General features: G+C 44.7%; 1 protein-coding gene across 1 annotated transcript in view; it reads left to right on the plus strand.

Moving 5' to 3' along the window:
- GGCT (gamma-glutamylcyclotransferase) overlaps positions 1-15,749 on the plus strand; it is a 55,010-nt gene that overhangs the window by 35,345 nt on the left and 3,916 nt on the right. Inside the window, exon 3 of the mRNA XM_069730048.1 lies at positions 13,511-13,643. Coding sequence (XP_069586149.1) covers positions 13,511-13,643 — 133 coding nt within the window. The remainder of the gene's footprint in view (positions 1-13,510; positions 13,644-15,749) is intronic.

Below are 15,749 nucleotides of genomic sequence, written 5' to 3' on the forward strand. Positions count from 1 at the left end.
CAGATGTGCCTTTTCTGGGGTGGCTGGGGGCAGATATTTTTAGCCAGGGGGGGCCAATAACCGTGGACCCTCTCCAGGCTATTAATATCTGCCCTCAGTCACTGGCTTTACTACTCTGGCGGAGAAAATTGCGCGGGAGCCCACGCCAATTTTTTCCGCCATTTAACCCTTTATTTTAAGAGCTAGAACGGCCAAATTTTGCAGATACACACTACTGACATTAGTAGTGTGGAATCTGCAAAAAAAATGGAGAGAAGACATGGTTTACTGTATGTAAACCATGTCTCAAATCATGTCGGGTTTTAGGAAGGAGAAGGAAAAAGCCGGTAATTGAATTACCGGCTTTCAAGCTGTCTAGCGCTGGAATAAATATTAATATATATACATATATGTGTCTCACTGACATATATATATATATATATATATATATACCTATTCTATGTGTACACATTTATTCTACCTATTCTACTGTAAGCTGTCAGTGTGATTTTACTGTACACCGCACTGAATTACCGGCTTTTCTCTCTAATATATGTGTCTACTGACATATATATATATATATATTTTCTTTTCTTTTTGGGACACATGGATCACTTCTATAGCGGTATGTTGGTTTTGCTAGCCTGCGAGAAAACCACGCAGTACGGATGCCATACGGATTACATACGGAGGATGCCATGCGCAAAAAACGCTGACACACCCTGCCTACGGAGGAGCTACGGACCACTTTTTTCGGGACTTTTCAGCGTATTACGGCCGTAATATACGGACCGTATTGTTTTACGCTGTGTGTGACGCCGGCCTTAGAGGAAGCAAACTCAGATAGATCGCAGCAGGAGATATCCTCAGATGAGGATCAGGATACGTGCTTCCCCACAGATGGCATTGACAATCTGGTGAGATCAGTTTGCAATACCATGGGCATAGAAGATCTTAAAGTCCCTAAAACACAGCAAGACATTATGTTTGCTGGCCTATCCGAAAAGAAGAGACCCTCTTTTCCGGTAATAACGGCAGTAAAAAGTTTGATCAAAAAAGAGTGGGAAAGCCAGGGGCAGAGGGGGTTACCACCATCCTCAAAGAGACGCTACCCCTTTAATGATGAAGAATTCACAACATGGTCAAAAGCCCCAAAAGTAGACGCAGCTGTGGCGTCTACATCAAAGAAATCCTTACTGCCTGTAGAGGATTCAGGCTCGTTACAAGATCCTCTAGATCGCAAAGCCGATTCGCTCCTTAAAAGAGCATGGGAGACTTCTGCAGGGGCCTTTAAACCGGCAATCTCAGCCACATGCACCGCAAGATCCATGCTTGTTTGGCTGAGTGACTTGGAAGAAGGGCTGAAAGGAGGTCTCTCTCGAGAGAAATTATTGTCCTCTATACCCCTAATTAGAGGTGCCACAGCCTTTCTAGCGGACTCATCTGCCGACTCTATACGCCTGGCAGCCAAGTCGGCAGGATTAACCAATGCAGCACGTAGGGCCCTATGGCTTAAGGGCTGGAAAGGTGACCCTCAGACCAAGTCTAAGTTATGCAGCCTCCCATGTCAGGGTGAGTACCTGTTTGGTACCAAACTGGATGAGATCTTAACTAAAGCAGGGGAAAGGAAGAAAGGCTTTCCAAATAGTAATAATTACGTTCCATTTTATAGGAGAGCGTTCCGAAAGCCCGCATTTAATAAAAGGAAGGAGTTTAAGAACCAGGATCGCTGGGCCACAAGAGACACAAAACAAAAGGGTGCGTTCTTTGGGAAGCGCCCTTTCAAGTTTGAAGAAAAACCTGTGGGAGGCAGATTGTCCTCCTTCGCTAATGAATGGCGGGCCATAACAGCAAATATTTGGGCAAATAACCTTATTGCCTCTGGGTTACAATTAAAATTTTCCCGAGTCCCTCCGGACTCATTTCTATTGACTTCATTAAAGTCTCAGTTACAACAAGAGGCATTGGAGCAGGAGGTAATAAATCTCCTAGCTAAGGGAGTCTTGGTGGAGGTTCCATTCCTACAGGAGGGAAAGGGATTCTATTCCCCGTTATTTTTGATTCCAAAACCAGATGGAACATTCAGAACTATTATTAATCTTAAAAAATTAAACACCTACCTAGAAAATCAAACCTTTAAGATGGAATCTATCCGGTCCACCATTAAACTCCTGTTTCCCTATTGCTTTATGACAGTTCTCGACCTTAAAGATGCGTATTACCATCTACCTATTTATGCAGAGCATCAACAATATCTACGGGTAGCGATTGTATTGAATGGGTGTGTCCGACACTTTCAGTATACTGCAATGCCTTTTGGGCTATCTATAGCCCCAAGAGTATTCACTAAACTAATGGCGGAGGTAATGTCATATCTAAGACTAGAAGACACTCTCGTAATTCCCTACTTAGATGACATCTTAGTAGTAGGAAATTCTCCTTCGCAATGTCAACAACGGTTGTGTGATATGATAGCATCTCTGCAAAGATTGGGTTGGATAATAAACTGGGAAAAATCTAGACTTATCCCAACAACTCGGCAAATTTTCCTGGGGATTATATTAGATTCTACAAGCTAGAAATGTTTCCTTCCGGAAAATAAACAGATAACGGTTAGGAATAAAGTTCAGTCGGTAATAGATAAACCCCTAATTTCTTTGAGAGAAGGCATGTCCCTTCTTGGCTCCTTCACGTCATGTATTCCAGCGGTTCCATGGGCCCAATTTCACTCGAGGCATTTACAGTATGCAATTTTACATGAAGAAGAAAAATCTCATGGTCATTTAAATATTAACATTTCCCTTTCTAATAAAGTAATCCAATCTCTGATATGGTGGCTAGATCCAAAAAACCTGGTCAGTGGAGTCCCCTGGGTAGTTAAACCCTCAAATATAATATATACTGATGCCAGTCCTACTGGCTGGGGCGCACATTTAAAAGACCATTTAGTCCAAGGATTATGGTCAGTCACGGAGTCAGACGACTCTTCTAATATAAGAGAGCTAAAAGCTATCTATCATGCTCTATGTGAATTCCTTCCGCAGCTACACGGGACACATACCAGAATTCTGTCCGACAACATGACATCAGTCGCCTATATCAATCATCAAGGAGGAACAAGATCAGGAACGCTCATGTCTATAACCGAAGACATTCTAACCATAGCCAAAGAACATCTTCTGTCCCTGTCAGCGCTACATGTCAGAGGAGTGGACAACTCAAGAGCAGACTTCCTCAGTCGTCATACCCTCCACCAAGGAGAGTGGGTCCTAAATCATCAAATTTTCAAAATGATAACTATGAAATGGGGTACACCCGAGATAGATCTCTTCGCCACAAGACAAAACCGACAACTAAAAAGATTCGCTTCAATGTTCCGGGCCGACAATCCCGACATTCTCGATGCCCTTCAGACTCCTTGGACATTTCAGAAAGCATACGCTTTTCCTCCTCTGATTCTTCTACCAACAGTAATCAGGAAGATAAGGGAGGACCGGGCAAATATAATCCTGATTGCCCCATTTTGGCCAAAAAGACCATGGTTTTCCCTGCTCAGAGCCATGTCCATCTCGGATCCGTGGATCCTCCCGGAGGATCAGGATCTTCTTTCCCAGGGGCCCTTCAACCACCCTCATGTGAAGGGACTAAGGTTGACAGCCTGGAATTTGAGAGGCAGCTGTTAAAACTAAGAGGCTTCTCCGATAGTGTAATTAATACCTTGTTAACAAGTAGAAAAAGATCCACTACTGATATATGTGAGAGTGTGGAAGAAATTTCTAAATCTCTATCCATCGGCGTTATCTAGTGAAATTCCCGTCTCCACTATTCTAGAATTTCTTCAAAAAGGACATGACCTAGGCCTTTCAGTTAATACTCTATATATAGGGGCCTTGTATAGTCACAATGTTGCGGGTAATAGATGGATAGCTAGATTTATTTCAGCTTGCCAGAGATCAGAGCCAGTTCAGATTCCGCAGATGCCTCCTTGGGATATTAATTGGGTCCTGGAAGCCTTAACAGGTCATCCATTTGAGCCTCTAGACTTAGCTCACATTAAATATATTTCACTTAAGACCGTTCTTCTTGTCGCGTTAGTATCGGCAAGAAGAGTAGGTGACATACAGGCGCTATCAGTAGATCCTCCCTTTATGTCAATATTTCCTGATAGAATTGTCCTGAAAACAGACCCTTCCTACCTACCTAAAATGTGTACAAAATTCTATAGATCTCAAGAGATCCTTCTTCCTTCTTTCTATAATAATCCTACAGACCAGGAGGAAGAGAAGTACCATACTTTAGATGTGAGAAGGGCTATAATAACTTATCTGGATAGGACTAGCGCCTGGAGGAAGAGCAGGGCTCTCTTTGTTTCCTTCCAGGGTCAAAGGAAAGGATCTGGTGTTACAAAAGGCACACTATCCCGAAGGATTCGGGAGGCGATATACCTGGCCTATTCATCTAAAGGGGAGAATCCACCTGAGACTGTGAAGGCACATTCCACCCGGGCGATAGCATCATCCTGGGCTGAACGAGCGGAGGTTCCTATAGAACTCATATGTAAGGCCGCAACCTGGTCTTCTCCTTCTACCTTCTATAGTCACTATAGATTAGATCTATCTGCCTCCACTGACTTGTGTTTCGGTAGATCAGTCCTTAATACGATAATCCCCCCCAAATAACTATCTCTGAAAGTCTCTCAGTGGGTGCTGTCGTGGCGAAGAGAAAACACCGGATTACGTACCGGTAATGCTCTTTTATAGAGCCACGACAGCACCCCTTCACTTCCCTCCCATTTACATATTAGTGTACATATGAGCACTGTTAAGGGTGGTGGATTCTTGTACTTATACATGGTTAAATTATAATGAATGATAAAGAATTGTCTACTAAAACTGGTGGGCGGTTCCTCGCAATCTCTGTAACCCAAACTGTGGGAGCGAGGGGGACCGCCCCTTTTATCTCTCCGTAGGGTTTCCTGTTCCTAGGGGCGGATCCCCTCTCTCAGTGGGTGCTGTCGTGGCTCTATAAAAGAGCATTACCGGTACGTAATCCGGTGTTTTTTGGTTTTTTTTTAAACTGTGTGGGTACCCCGCATTTTTGACAACCAACCTTGCTAAAGCTGACAGCTGACGAATGGTATTCTCAAGCTGGTAAAGTCACTAAGTTCACCTCAGTTCAGCTGGTGATCTATGGTGAACTCACTGAACTGTAGTGAGCCCCTCTATTCCTGATAACCTGCCTTGATGATAGCTGAGGGTTGCAGCCCCCAACTGTGAGTTTTGCCTGGCTCGTTATAGAAAATGCAAGGGAATCCATGCTGGATTTTTTTTATTTATTTATAGCACAGGCGGCAGGTGATTGAATACTCCCATCAGCTGCCGCCTGCTCTCACTGGTATTAGCAGCAGCAGGTGTAGGCTGATGGGAATAATAGTACCATCAGCCGCCGCCTGCTGCATAACCCAAGTGCAGCTTGAGATGGCCAGACATTCTCCTTCAGGATTTTTTGGTAGATTGCAGAATTCATGGCTACATTTACCACAGCAAGTCCTGAAGCAGGAAAACAGCCCTAGGCCATCACACTACCACGACCATATTTTACTATTGGTATCATATTAGTTTTCTAAAAAGCTGTTATTTCAACACCAGATGTAATGGAACATACAACTTCCAAAAAGTTCAACTTGGGTCTCATCAGTCCACATAGTATTCTCCCAAAAGTCTTTGGGATCATCAAGATGTTTTTTGGCAAAACTGGGATGATCCTTTATGTGCTTATTGCTCAGCAGTGGTTTTTGTCTTCGAACGTGCCATGCAGGCCATTTTCCAGTCCACCACCTGACAGCACCATTGGAGGACGTCCTTCTTACCCTCAGTGGGACAGGAACAACAAGCGGTTAAAAGGACCCTCCCCACTCCACCCACTAGTGTTTTTCCTGCCCCACTGCGGATAGGAACGGCAAGCGTGTCCTCCGGTGCTGTGCAGATGGGGCTGCTACCATTCCCAGCCTTTCCCTTCCCTGACGCAAGAAATCTGCGGCTGATACCTGCAATGGGGGGTCCCTCAGCCTCCCCAGAGTAGCGCTGCTCCTGGGGTCAGGTCCACTTCCTCCTCATTGGGGGCTCTCGGTCCGGGTGCCTGCCTGCCGGGGAGTCAGGGCTATGGCCGCTCAGCGCGCAGCCAGCTCCAGCATGCGGCCGCAGCTTCTCCTGCGACCGCTTCCAAGCGGCCACTTCCGGGTCCAGCGGCCGTGTCACTTACGGCCGCGTCACTTCCGGTCGCGGTCAGCGTGGGAGAATGGCGCCGGCAGCAGCGCCGGCCTTGGTGAGGGGTGCAGCGCGGTCACCGCAGCGGCGGTAAGGAGGGCAGGATCAACCAGGTAAATCCTATATAATTTCACCATTGGGGTCTGTATACTGCCGGCCATCCTGATAAAGGAGCACTCGGCTACACAGCTAAGATTGTCCTCACTATGGAGGAGACTGCCAGGCCTGAGGGGACTGACCAGCTTCAGGGGCACGTGAGTGGGCTATGTTAAAGCCATACCACAAGGCTCACCCCTCCCCCTGCTTCCCTACCTACAATATGTATCTCTATCTATCCCAGGCAGAGCCTCCCATTCCCACATCCGAGAGGAAAAGATCTGGAAATAATAAGTGCCCAATATGTGCCACTAAATTTCCAAAAAATTGGCGGAAGCCATTGTGCAAATCGTGCACATCCAAGATTGTGGGTGATGAGCAGACTGCGTTACTATCTAGTATGAGGACAATGATTTGGCAGGAGGTTCAGGCTTCCATCTCAAGCTTGAATCTTCCCCAGACATCTCAGTCAGAACCGCAAGCCTCACGGAAGAGGCCGAGGGAGTCTAGCCCCTCTTCCGAGGGAGAGGTTTCAGAAGATTCTGACCAGGAAGAAAGAAACAGATCATTGAGCAGGGGAAAAAGATATCTCTTCTCTGCAGCAGACACAGAGGAGCTTCTTTATGCTGTACGTAACACCATGCAATTACAGGATACGCCAGAGGAGACCTCGATCCAGGACGAGATGTTTGGCGGATTACATGCTTAGGTCACAAAGGGTTTTCCCGTTAACAACCACATCCGTTCCATGATCCTGGAACAATGGCAAGAAGCAGAGAAGAGACTAGTGGTACCCAGGGATTTTAGACTCCGTTTGCCCTATAACCCAGAGGACATTAAAGTATGGGATGCAGTTCCCAAGATTCATGTTCCGCTGGCAAAAGTGGCGAAGAAGACCTCAATCCCATTTGAGGACTCCTCCGCATTAAAAGATCCTATGGATCGCAAAGCAGATGGTCTGCTCAGGAGAACTTGGGAATCCTCCGCAGCAATAATACGGGCCAATATAGCTGCAACATCTGTGGCCCGGTCAATGCATCTATGGATTGACGATTTGGAGGAACATCTCAAAGCAAAGACTGCCAGAGATGTTATTCTCTGGTTCATGCAGCTTTACATGAACACCTGAGCCTTACACTATGGCTGGTCCGAATAACTAAAGCAATTGTTATCATCCACCTCTCGTGTCTCCCCTTTTCCTCATAGTTTGTAAGCTTGCGAGCAGGGCCCTCACTCCTCCTGGTATCTGTATTGAACTATATTTCTGTTATGATGTAATGTCTATTGTCTGTACAATTCCGTCTATAATTTGTAAAGCGCTGCGGAATATGTTGGCGCTATATAAATAAAAATTATTATTATTATATTATATTATTATTCTCAAATCCCTGCCATTGCTTAAACTTGCAACAGGCTTCATGGCAGACGCTTCTGCTGAAACAGTACGCTTCGCGGCCAGAAGCGAATCCTTGTCTAACGCATCCAGAAGAGCCATCTGGCTAAAGACCTGGTCAGGGGATATCCAGTCAAAAAATAAATTGTGCGGAATCCCATTCTCAGGGAATAAAGTATTTGGGCCTATCCTAGATGACCTCCTAGAGAAAGCCTCAGATAAAAAGAAGGGGTTCCCTGAGGAAAATACAAAAAAGTACCAGCCCTTTCGTAGAGCCCGACCTAGTCAGAGGACAGACTACAGGGGGAAAGGGAAGACTGGGAGGTGGCCTTATCCCAAAGGTGGAAAGGGTAGAGACTCCATCTTCCCAAGTGCAGGTACACCAAAGCCAAACAAATGACATCAAGGTGGGGGGTCGGTTGCAAAAATTTCTAGGGGGTTGGCAGAAAATATCCCAAAATCCGTGGATTCTGCAGGTGATTGCTCAGGGATACAAACTAGAGTTCTCCAGCAGTCCCCCAGAAAGATTTGTGGTAACCCGACCATGTCCGCTCTCAGACTCCTCCATGTGGACAAACATCCAGGAGTTGTTGAGGTTAGGGGCGATTATTCCAGTTCCGATCTCAGAAAGAGGCAAAGGCCATTATTCCCATTTGTTTTCAATAAAGAAACCGTCTGGGGATTCCCGGACGATCATAAATTTAAAACCACTAAACAGGTGGGTCCGGTACAAAAGATTCAGGATGGAGTCCATAAAATCTACAACGCCTCTTATAGACAAGGACATGGTGATGTGCACCTTAGACCTAAGCAATGCATACTATCATGTCCCGATTCACGCTTCCTATCAAAAATTCCTGAGATTTGCCCTAATGAACAAGGGGTTATTACATCACTTCCAGTTCAGATGTCTCCCCTTCGGACTTGCTTCGGCACCCAGGATATTTACCAAACTTATGTCAGAAGTTGTGGCCTATCTAAGAAACCAGAATGTGACCATAGTACCATATCTGGACGACTTTCTGATAATGGCGAGATCAGAGAAACTCCTCAGAATAGATTGCAACTTCACTCTTTCCATCCTACAGGATCTGGGGTGGATTGTGAACTGGAAGAAATCCTGCCTGGTCCCAGATTTCAGAATAAAATTTTTGGGGGTGATTTTAGATTCCCATCTAAGAACATCTTTCTTACCAGAAGACAGACAAGAGGCCTTGATCAGGCACGTTCATCAATTCAGAAGGAGTACCCCCTCCATAAGAGAGGCAATGAGGATACTCGGCTTCATGACAGCATGCATACCCTGTGTGAAATGGAGCCAATTCCACTCGAGGGAGTTACAGAGAGAAGTCTTGGGATCTTGGAACAGGAAACAGAGTTCCCTGGACAAGAAGATTATGGTGTCTCCGTCAGTAAAGAGATCCCTAACCTGGTGGACCACACCGGAAAACCTGAGAGAGGGAGTTCCATGGATACTCGATCCCTGTGTTACGGTTACCACAGATGCCAGTCAATACGGATGGAGCGGTCATATAGGAAGAACATACTATCAGGGAGAATGGACTCCTCAGATTGCCGCAAGATCGTCAAATTTCAGGGAGCTGTATGCAATCTGGAAGGTGCTGTACCGATCTCTGGTCTGGAACAGACACGTAAGGATACTGTCCGACAATGTCACAGCAGTGGCATTTCTAAGACACCAAGGAGGTCCGAAACATCCACCGCTGCAACACCTAGCAGACCAGATTTTCAGGTGGGCAGAAAGATCTGTCAAATCCATCTCGGCAGTTCACCTGGAAGGCGCCAAGAATCAGGTAGCAGATTTCATGAGCAGAACGTCTCTACATCCCGGAGAATGGGAACTGAACCCAGAAGTATTCAGCAGTCTGTGCCAGAAGTGGGGAACTCCTCAGGTGGACCTTTTTGCCACCAGGTCAAACACAAAGACCAGAGCATTTTTTTCACTCAATCCTTTCGACGGAGCCGCCGCAGTAGACGCCTTGTCACCGTACTGGGGAGAAGGTCTCCTGTACGCATTTCCGCCTCTTCCTCTGATACCGAAGACACTCAGGAAGATACGAGACGAAGGAGCAACCGTAATCCTGGTGGTTCCTTTTTGGCCAAAAAGGAGCTGGTTTTCTCTACTATACAGAATGTCAACAGAGAAACCAGTCTTATTACCGAACAGGCAGGACCTTCTACTTCAAGGTCCCTTGTTCCACAAGAACCCGGACTCTCTTCGCCTATCTGCTTGGATCCTGAACGGCAAACCTTAAGATCCAGAGGCCTGTCAGAAGAGGTCATTACCACACTCCAGGCAAGCAGAAAGCCGGTGACCTCGGCAATTTACAACAAGATCTGGAAGCGGTATTGTTCGTTTTTGGGAGGGGGTCCTGTGGATACTTCGAAACCAGACATTCCCAGAATCCTCGATTTCTTGCAACTCTGATTTGACAAGGGCCTTCGGCCTAGTACTCTAAAAGTACAGATTGCAGCACTTAGTGTTTTTTTTTATACGTCTTTAGCCTCCCATCCCTGGATAGCAAGATTTTCCAGGGCCACGCAGAGAATGAGACCACTTGTGAGGAAATCAACTCCTCCTTGGGACCTAAACCTGGTTCTTAACACTTTGTGTAAAACTCCGTACTTGTTGTCAGAAGATATGAACATAGCCAATCTCTCCTTTAAAACTGCCTTCCTGATTGCCATCACGTCAGCTAAAAGACTGAGGGAGATGCAGGCTCTTTCCATCCAGAACCCATATCTTCAGATTTTTGACGACCGAATAGTCTTTAAACTTAACCCAGCTTTCCTCCCCAAGGTAGTATCTTCTACCAATATAAATCGGGAGATAGTCCTTCCTTCATTCTGCCAACACCCTAGAAACACAAAAGAAGGGGTCTATCATAACCTTGATGTTAGAGAGACTGTTATAAAATACCTGGGGGCGACGGAAAGTTGGAGACAGGACACTAACTTGTTCATACAGTACGGTGGTCCAAACAGGGGTTGTAAAGCAGCAAAATCAACCATTGCTAGGTGGATTAAAAACATGATTAGCCTAGCTTATACAGACCAAGGGAAAGATCCCCTGAATATTTTTAGGGCCCATTCAACACGAGCTATCTCTACATCATGGGCAGAAAAGGGGGGAGCCACAGCTGAGCAAATCTGTAGGGCGGCGACTTGGACTAGTCTTTCTACCTTTGCTAGACACTATAAATTAGATGTCGTATTAGACCAGTTAGCCTTTGGTAGAAAAGTATTACATGCAGTAGTCCCACCCAAATTAAACATCCTTTGGTATTTCTCCAATGGTGCTGTCAGGTGGTGGACTGGAAAACGGTAATTAGTTCTTACCGGTAATTTTATTTCCAGGAATCCACCTGACAGCACTACTAGTTCCCTCCCACTGCAAGTTTATACTGTTGACTAATGTGATGTAACATTGGTGTATAACTGTTAATAAACTCTCTTTTGGATCCATCCAGATGTGGTACTTAGAAAATCACTGGTGGGTGGAGTGGGGAGGGTCCTTTTAACCGCTTGTTGTTCCTGTCCCACTGAGGGTAAGAAGGACGTCCTCCAATGGTGCTGTCAGGTGGATTCCTGGAAATAAAATTACCGGTAAGAACTAATTACCGTTTTTGCCACTTTCTTATGGTGGAGTCGTGAACACTGACCTTAACTGAGGCAAGTGATGCCTGCAGTTCTTTGGATGTTGTTGTGGGGTCTTTTGTGATTTCTTGGATGAGTCGTCGCTGTACTCTTGGGGTAATTTTGGCCGGCCACTCCCATATTTTTCCCAGTTGTGGATAATGGCTATCACTATGGTTCACTTGAGTCCCAAATCTTTAGAAATGGCTTCATAACCTTTTTCCAAACTGATAGATCTCAATTACTTTTTTTGTCATTTTGTTCCAGAATTTCTTTGGATCACGGCATGTCTAACTCTTGAGGATCTCTTCTGTGTCAGGCAGCTCCTATTTAAGTGATTTCTTGAATGAGAACAGGTGTTTCAGTAATGAGATCTGGGTGTGGCTATGGAATTTGAGCTCCGCTTTCCAAAGATGTGATAAACCACAGTTAAAACATAAAGGTGGGAGGGGCAATCACTTTTTCACACAGGGCCCTTCATTTCAGAACTCCAGTTTGTAATTACTTGAGTTATCTTTGTGTAATATTTAAATTTGTTAGGTGATCTGAAACATGTAAGTGTGACAAACATGCAAAAGAATAGGAAATCGGGAAGGGGCCAAACACTTTTTCACACAACTGTATGTACAGTCCTTAATATAAAAATTTCAGCACTAAGAACAAGCCATAAGGTTATGCAAATCGAGGAAGTAGTTGTTACGAAGATCTGCAAATGATTATTCTGTGGCATGTAGGAGGGGCATAAAAGACATATTAAAAACAAATTTCTTTTAGCAAAAGTCGAAACCTCCAAAAATTGGATCAAATCTGGATGATTTTGATGCCTCCTGATTATCAATCTGACAGTTATCACCATTTGACATGAATGGAGAGGGGCTGAATTCTCAGACTGAGAGCTTTGTGTATTGCTCTGGCAAATTACTACAGGCATAGGCCATGAAGTCAACTTTGTTCAACCTTGCACGTCCCACTGTTTGGGAGAACAATGACAAATTGAAATCTGACAAAAAGGTGCACAGAGATGAACCTCTGCACGGATAAATAGATTAGAATAGAATAATAACTCTTATTGATCCATTCTGTACTACAAGTAAAATTGGACATTACATACTGAACCTAAGGTGTCCGTGTCTACACAATCCATTGAAGGGCATTTGCACGACACTGGGCTATGAGTCTGAAGTCACTCACGCCACTGCTCTAAATGGAGAGCAAGGTGCAGAGCAAGACCCTAATGAAGGCTAGAATGTAGGTCTATCCTCTTCAGCCAGGAGTCCTGCCTTTCTATTGGCCACAATGATAACTAGAGATTGGTCTGCAGACCATGTAGGCACGCTGGTCTTACCGTCGTTATATTGCGACATAATGTACAGTTGCTGGACCTCACTAGTCTTCATTCCAGGTACAGTAACAGTTTGGCATTACAATGATTTGGCTGTGGAATCTGTGTCACAGCCATCCACTTCTAGAAAAGTATCCCATCAGCTGTTTTTCAACACATCATGCCCGCATGTTGCTTGTGCTACTGTGAGAAGCCCGAGTGGCCTAAACGTGATACTATGCCGTGCAGAGTCGCTGGCTTTGTTTCCTACCAAGCACATCTGGGATGTCAGTGGGCAGCAATTACAAACAGAGCTGCCCAAGTGCATTCAACACTGCGTAGCATTCCTCGCACAGTATGGCAGCTGTCATTGAGTTTATTAATGGTTGTCTATCTCTTTGCTTGGTACTCATACTTGATACTAAATACATCGAAATGTTTTAACATTTTTCTCCATGCTTTTTATCACTGGAATACATTACCATATCTGTTAACACTGTGATTTTCATAATTCCATGACTTGTCCTTTGTGGTGTTGTAATTTTAATGTTGAGGAGTGTATGATGTTATCGGTGGGGCACTGTTGCACGCCGTCCACAGTTGAGGTGGCTTTGCCTGTGTGGCCACCTCCACTGACCATGGTATGTGGTCATTCTTGAGTGTGATGAGACCCACATACATCATACTTTCATGGCAAACCATATACATATACCATAAATGTACAAGATGGGATTAAACCTCATTTACTCATGCCTTCTTTTAGGACTGTATAACAGCTTTTTATTCCATATTTTCCAGCCAGGAGGGTGTAGCTGTTGGTATTTATCAACCGATAGAAATCAATGTACAGACAGCAGATGGTGAGCTTGTATGCCGGTGCTATAAAATGAATAAATGTATTTATGGACTGACGTCTCCTCAATACAAGCAGGTAATGGCTCTTGCATGTTATGTGCTGGAAATGCCTTCCTTTGCAGCATGAACTTTCTCTAGAACTATGGTAGATTCCCATCTGTGTTTAGGAAAGTGATATTCTTTGCTTAACCCCTTCTTGACACCAGCCTATTATATGCAACCCTGTTGGCAATGTCTTCCTCCAGACTACTGTACATATGGCAGCAGCTGTGTATTACAATATACACTGCAATTACTGTTTTCTTCCATACTCTCCCCCTTCCAAAATATTAAGACCTTTTACACAGCACAGATTCAAGGCCATTCTATTATCTCAGCATCCGCCAAGTAAGTACACTTATCCAAAAGTGTCACTCGGCAGAGACATGGGATGTAATGGTCAGATGTACAGTGTATTGAAAGTGTTTTGCTTTGTTTTAATTTTATGTGGTATACCAACACAAATTAACAAGTACCGTATTTGTAAAGTGTAAAGCAAATGATATATGGTTTTCCAAATATTTTAAAAATCTAAATCTGAAAATTGTGACATGCATTTTTGGTTTGGTTGGATGGTGTTTTCATGGTTATGTCCAGTGTTATTTTTTCACGCCACACTTAGCAATTTGCGTTAGTCCAAAAAGTTCTATATTTTCATCTAACTAGAGCGTCCTCTTTGCAAGAAGTCAAGTAAGGAACACAGCTAGCATTTCAAACTGCCAATTTTAGGCTTCTTATGGCTTGCTTTCAAAAATGGCTTTCTTCTTGCCACACTTCTATATAGGCCAGATTTGTGGAATATACGACCAATAGTTGACCTGTGGACAGATTCTCCCACCTGAGCTGTGGATCATGCAATTCTGCTCTAATTAGTGCTCCCCTTGTTTAGGTAGATGGCCATGTCTTGGTAGGTTTGCAGTTGTGCAGTACTCCTTCCTCTTTTGCATGCATGATTGAACTGTGCTCTGTCATATGTTCAGAGCTGGGGCTATTTTTATAACCTAACCCCGCTTTACTTTTCTCCTCAACTCTATCCCTGATCTGTCGTGTGTTCCTTGGTTTTCATGATGTCCTTTGATCCCTAATGTTCTCAAACAAACCTCTGAGGATTTTACAGAACAGCTGCAATTATATTAAGAATAAATGACACACAAATGGACTTATTGTATATACTCGAGTATAAGCCAAGGCACCTACTTTTGCCACAGAAAACTGGGTAAGCCTATTGACTTGTGTATAAGCCGGGTATGCATTGTCCCCCATCCCTGTCCTGCTATGCATGGCTCCCCCTTCCTTGTCCTGGTATGAATGCCTCCCTGTCCCTGTCTGCATGCCTCCCTCTTCCCTGTCCTGGTATGCATGCCTCCCAGTTGCGTCCCTGTATGCGTGCCTCCCCCTTCCCTGTCCTGGTATGAATGCCTCCACGTTCTGTCCCTGTCTGCATGCCTCCTTATCCCCTCTCCCTGTGTGCATGTTTCCTATTGAAAAAAAAAACATCATACTTCCCTACCTGTGCGCCCTCGGTGCTGGCACTGCATCTTGTTCCGGCGTCTGCCTGCAGCTCTTCCTGTGCTCAGCGGTCTTTTGGTACCGTTAATTAAGGTAATGAATATGCACTCCACCCCTATGGGAGTGGAGACATGTCCCCATATTCATCACCTTAATGAGCAGTACCACGTGACCGCTGAGCACAAGAAAAGGTGCAGGCAGACGCCGCAGGCCGTAATGAGATGCAGTACCAACACCGAGGGCGTGCAGGTAGGGGAGTATGATGTGTGCGCTGGCACCTGCTGTTCCGCCACTCCCCCTCCCCCGCCAGCTTTCTGTACCGTGACTCGTGTATAAGCCGAGGAGGGGCGTTTTCAGCACAAAAAAAGTGCTGAAAAACTCTGCTTATACACGAGTATATACGGTAATTTACTAAGTATGTAACTTCTGGAGGCAATTGGTCACTAAAGAATTTATTTAGGGGTATCCGAATAAGGGGGTGAATACAAATGCATGTCACAATATTCAGATTTATAGTTTCAAAATTATTTTGCAAACCATATATAATTTCATTCGCAAATACTTGCTACTTTGTGTTGATATATCACGTAAAATAACCAAATACATTAGTTTGTTGGTATAATGTGGAAATGTT

The sequence above is a fragment of the Ranitomeya imitator genome, chromosome 6, assembly GCF_032444005.1.
Source record: "Ranitomeya imitator isolate aRanImi1 chromosome 6, aRanImi1.pri, whole genome shotgun sequence".
NCBI lineage: Eukaryota > Metazoa > Chordata > Amphibia > Anura > Dendrobatidae > Ranitomeya > Ranitomeya imitator.